The 4859-nt window shown below is 34.1% G+C and overlaps 1 protein-coding gene across 1 annotated transcript; it reads left to right on the forward strand.

Moving 5' to 3' along the window:
- Positions 1 to 463: 463 nt before the first annotated feature.
- On the forward strand, positions 464 to 4515 carry LOC110878877 (salicylate carboxymethyltransferase). Its single transcript, XM_022127264.2, has 4 exons — positions 464 to 632; positions 3260 to 3676; positions 3766 to 4020; positions 4104 to 4515. Exons 1-4 carry the CDS (start codon positions 558 to 560, stop codon positions 4464 to 4466), a joined length of 1110 nt encoding a protein of 369 aa, XP_021982956.1. The 5' UTR covers positions 464 to 557; the 3' UTR covers positions 4467 to 4515.
- The last annotated feature ends 344 nt before the right edge of the window (positions 4516 to 4859 follow it).

Genomic DNA, 4859 nt, shown 5'->3' on the forward strand with positions numbered 1-4859 from the left:
GAAAGAGAAGCAAAACTTTTTCAATAACAATATACTATTGAATATGTTTACATCAACACAATTTTAAAAAATAACTTTTTTCATATACAGTAGTTGTTGGATTCATAATACGTGATCATAATAAAGAAAGTGTGGATCCGAGTTTGGTATGAAAGAGACGATAGAGTTATAGAATTACAATTTGTGCTATAGAACTACAATAGAGTTTTAGAATAATACCGTCAATTAAGTAGAAACTACAATATATACGAAACAAATAGTTGACACTCTCTAACAACCGACCATTATACTAAACAAATAGTTCACACTCTCTAACAACCAGCCATATGAAATATGAAAAGTAAATTGCAAATAATATATGACTATAAATTAATGTTGTACAGAAGACACTATCAAAAAAATTATGATATGGAGCCCATCATCATGCATATAAATAGAGGTAGCCCAAACTCAACAGGCATATTCGAAGTGTCACTAGGTACGTGTTGTGACTGTAGTCTCTGAGTGAGTGAAAGGAGAGCGTTGTTTCGTGGAGTGCGTAACAGTGTGAAAGAGATATGGACATCGCTCAGGTGCTTCATATGAATGTTGGTGATGGAGATTATAGCTATTCAAACAATTCTCTTCTACAGGTACCTTGCATCTTGCATCTAATATGTTATTGGCCTTTTAACTAATTATTATGTTCTTTTTTTCTAACTGAATTACCATTATTATCGAGTTAGCCCTTATCGAGTTAACCAACTTATATGTATAATTATACCAGTCATACGTGCGTGTAAGTTATCGGGACCCATTACTTAAAACTAGGCTTTTACTATTGTATAAGTGTGTATATATGTATAGGGTGGAGATACAATAGGAAGTTTATTTGGCTAGGAAGGCTTGGAAGTGATCTTCACCATCCATTAAGTTAATCAAGGACTAAGATTAAATCAGGGAAATTGAAAGGAAGAAAAGAGGCGCGTGAGTTTGTTCAAGGGCATTCTAGTCAATCCAAGCCAATAGTTTCTCTCTCCTCCAATTCCCCCCATTTTTTAAACGTTAATAACTCTTTCATACGACATTATTTTTCTTATAAAAATTGCACCAAAAAAACGAGCGTTTTTTATCTTTAAAACGAGTATACTATTGCTATATTTAAAAAAAAAAATTTTAAACCCAGTTGTGTAAAACGCAATAGAAAAACCACCAGTTACGTAAAACGCAATGAAAAAAAAAACCTAAAAAATGACATATTTCTAAAACGCAATGCACCAAAAACACAAAGAATTGACTTATTTGTAAAACGCAATGGCCAGAAAACACAAAGAAATGTCTTATTTCTAAAACGCAATGGACTGAAAACACATAAAAAAGTGTTTTACCTAAAACGCAATGCACAAAAAACACAAAGAAATGTCTTATTTGTAAAACGCAATGGCCAGAAAACACAACGAAATGTTTTATTTGTAAAACGCAATGCCAGAAAACACTTAAAAATGTCTCATTTCTAAAACGCAATGACCTAAAAAAACAAAAGAAAGTGTTCTCTATAAAACGCAATGGACTGAAAACACCTAAAAATGTGTTTTACCTAAAACGCAATGACTAAAAACACTTCAAAAATGTGTTTTACCTAAAACGCAATGACTAAAGATACTTAAAAATGTGTTTTTTTTTCTAAAACACAATAGGCAGAAAACACATAAAACTCTCTTATTTCTAAAACGCAATGGACACATAAAACTGTTTGTTAACTGTTTTTGAATTGTTTGTGAACTGTCTGAATTGTCTACGAATTACTGTCTTCGAAATGAGCCAATTTCTGGAAAATTAATTTTTCTGATACGTTTTTAGTACGAATTACAGCTCAACCCCAGCCAGGGGCTGCTGCCCCTGGGACCCCGCTACCAGGGGCTGCCGCCCCCGGACCCCTGCCAAGATCGTAAAACGCAATGACTAAATAAAAGCCCAGATCGTGAAAATGAAATTAAAGAATTTCTTACATGGATCGAAGCTGGTTTCTTCATCAATTGACGAAATTTGAATGATAGAAACACTTATCAGCGATTGAATCGAAAAATCAAGTGATTATCTTCAAAATCACCAGAAAAAACGAGATTTTGAATGAAATTAAACTGGGTTTTCTTCGAAAAAAGCTGAAGAACACGTTGATCGGGTGGTTGAATCATTGATTGATGACGAAAATCACACTATAATGTAGTGATTATTGAGATAGTAAGTGAAGAAAAGGTTGGAGATGGTGGGTTTTGAAAATGGTGGGTTTTGAAGTAACTGGGGAGAAGAAGGAAGAAGAAATGATGAGATTGACTAAAATACCCTTTCTCTTTATTTTAAAATTTGCCACATGTCATAATCCTGTGGCTTCCTATCCTTCCTAGCCAAAATTAACTTCCTATTTGATCTTTTCCCTATATGTATATGTGTGTATGCACCGATACAACTACATACTTATACACACATACACATACATATAGACACAAGAAATACACACACACACATATATATAGATATAGATATACACCTCCACCTAATTAAATATGAAAAGAATAAATGTTTTAGTCGGAAACTAATCAGAAATTTCCGACATCTTTGACGAAATGTTATGTTTTGTCGGTAAGTGGTCTGAAATTTCCGACCATTTTCTGATACCCATATCTGTTTTTTTCGGTTTTTTAACCTCCTAACATGTTTTTTTCATTACATATTTTGTACACCTTAATTATAAATGAAATGCTTTTACTTTACCAACTTATATGTATTATACACATTCTTACGTGCGTGTACGCTATCGGGACTAATTACTTAAACCAGGAATTTGTTATTCTATAATTATATATAGGTATATATGTGTGTGTATGTGTATACTCCGAGTCATATACATACACATACATATAGACACGAGCAAATACATTCACGTGTATACATATAGCTCAATATAATTGAATAGAAAAATAAAGGTTTTAGTCAGAAAATTGTGAGAAATTTCTGACAACTTTCCAACCAATTTTTTTCTTTTTTTATAGTTTTTTTGTCGGAAGTTTCCTTCAAATTTCCGACGACTTTTTTCTTTGTCGGTAAGCGGTCGAAAATTGGTTTCTTTGACTTTTATTCTAGTCGGAAGTTTGTCAGTAAGTGGTCGGACTTTCAGACTGAATTTTTCTAGTCGGTAATTTTGTTAGGAAATCCTCAATTTTCTAGTAGTTTTATCGGTGCAAACTTACTAATCATTTTTATTTAATTTGTTATGCGGCAGAGAAAGGTTATATCAATGACCAAACCTATAATCGATGATGCTTTGACCAATCTCTATTCGGCTTTAAACTTCCCCAAAACCCTAATCATGGCGGATCTTGGATGTTCTTCTGGACCAAACACATTACTAGTGGCATCCGAGCTCGTCAAGTCAGTTTACAAGATCCGACAGAAATTTGGTAACGATGAATCACCCGAAATACAGATCTACTTGAATGATCTTCCACAAAATGATTTCAACGCCATTTTTCTCTCTGTGTCAAAGTTTCGGAAGAACCTTACAAACCAAATGGTGTCCAACAACTCTTCTTCACCGTGTTACATTTCTGGTGTACCTGGATCATTCTATACCAGGCTTTTTCTAAGAAAAAGCCTTCATTTTGTTTACTCTTCCTATAGTCTCATGTGGCTTTCCCAGGTTCTCTCTCTATATATATATATATATATATATGTGTGTGTGTGTATGTGGAAATAAACTTATGTTGGAATAATGTTTTAACTCAACAGGTGCCTGAAATGATAGATATAAACAAAGGGAACATATACATGTCAACAACAAGCCCACCTAGCGTAATAAAAGCATACTGTGAGCAATTTCAAAAAGATTTTTCAACATTTCTCAAGTTTCGTGCGGAAGAGATGGTGAGTGAAGGGCGTATGGTTTTGACGATACTAGGGAGACAAAGTGACGATCCTTGTAGCAAAGAATGTTGTTACATATGGGACCTCTTAGCTTCTTCTCTAAAGGATATGGTTGCTGAGGTATAAACAATGGTTTAAGCTTTACATTTTTTGGAAAATCAACTAAAAATTGCTTTAAGTAAATCTTAAATCTTTGAAAGCAGGGACTTATAGAAGAAGAGAAACTAGATTCATTCAACATTCCACAGTACACTCCAAGTCCTAAAGAGGTGCGTAATGAAGTTGAGAAAGAAGGTTCATTCATGATTGATCGCCTTGAGGTTTCTGAAGTGAATTGCGATGCAAGCACAGGCAACAATCTCAATTTATCTGAAGAGGAGGATGTGCAAGGATACAATATGGGCAAATGTATGAGGGCTGTTGCAGAGCCTTTGGTCTTGAGCCACTTTGGTGAGTCGACAATTGACGAGGTGTTTAAGAGGTATGCCGAAAATATCAAGAGTAGCATGTCCAGAGAGAAGACCAAGCACATCAATGTCACTGTGTCAGTGATCCGAAAAGGATGAACTTCTTATGATTTCAACATCTACGCATAATAAACAACTATTTGGATTGCTTTGTTATAGTTAAAATGCAGTTGCTTTTTCGTAAGGTTAAAAAAATGAACGTGTTATATTCTAAACAAAATATTTTGTGTTTCATGGCCTAATTATACTCTTATACAAATAGTAACTTGGGGTATGATTAAACATCGCGTTCGTTCGAAAAGGTGTGATGTAACTAAAAAACAACTTGGGTTATGTCTCATTTGTTTAAACATCACGTCCCTTTGAAAATGTGTGATTTTACTTTAATCCATACCGTTTCAAAAGGTGTGATTTTACAAACTTGTAACACCCAAAAAACGGGTTTGGTAATCAAACTCCGTTAATATTACTGACGGGTAAAATACCGTGTGG

Source organism: Helianthus annuus, chromosome 9 (assembly GCF_002127325.2).
Source record: "Helianthus annuus cultivar XRQ/B chromosome 9, HanXRQr2.0-SUNRISE, whole genome shotgun sequence".
NCBI classification, from domain to species: Eukaryota; Viridiplantae; Streptophyta; class Magnoliopsida; order Asterales; family Asteraceae; genus Helianthus; species Helianthus annuus.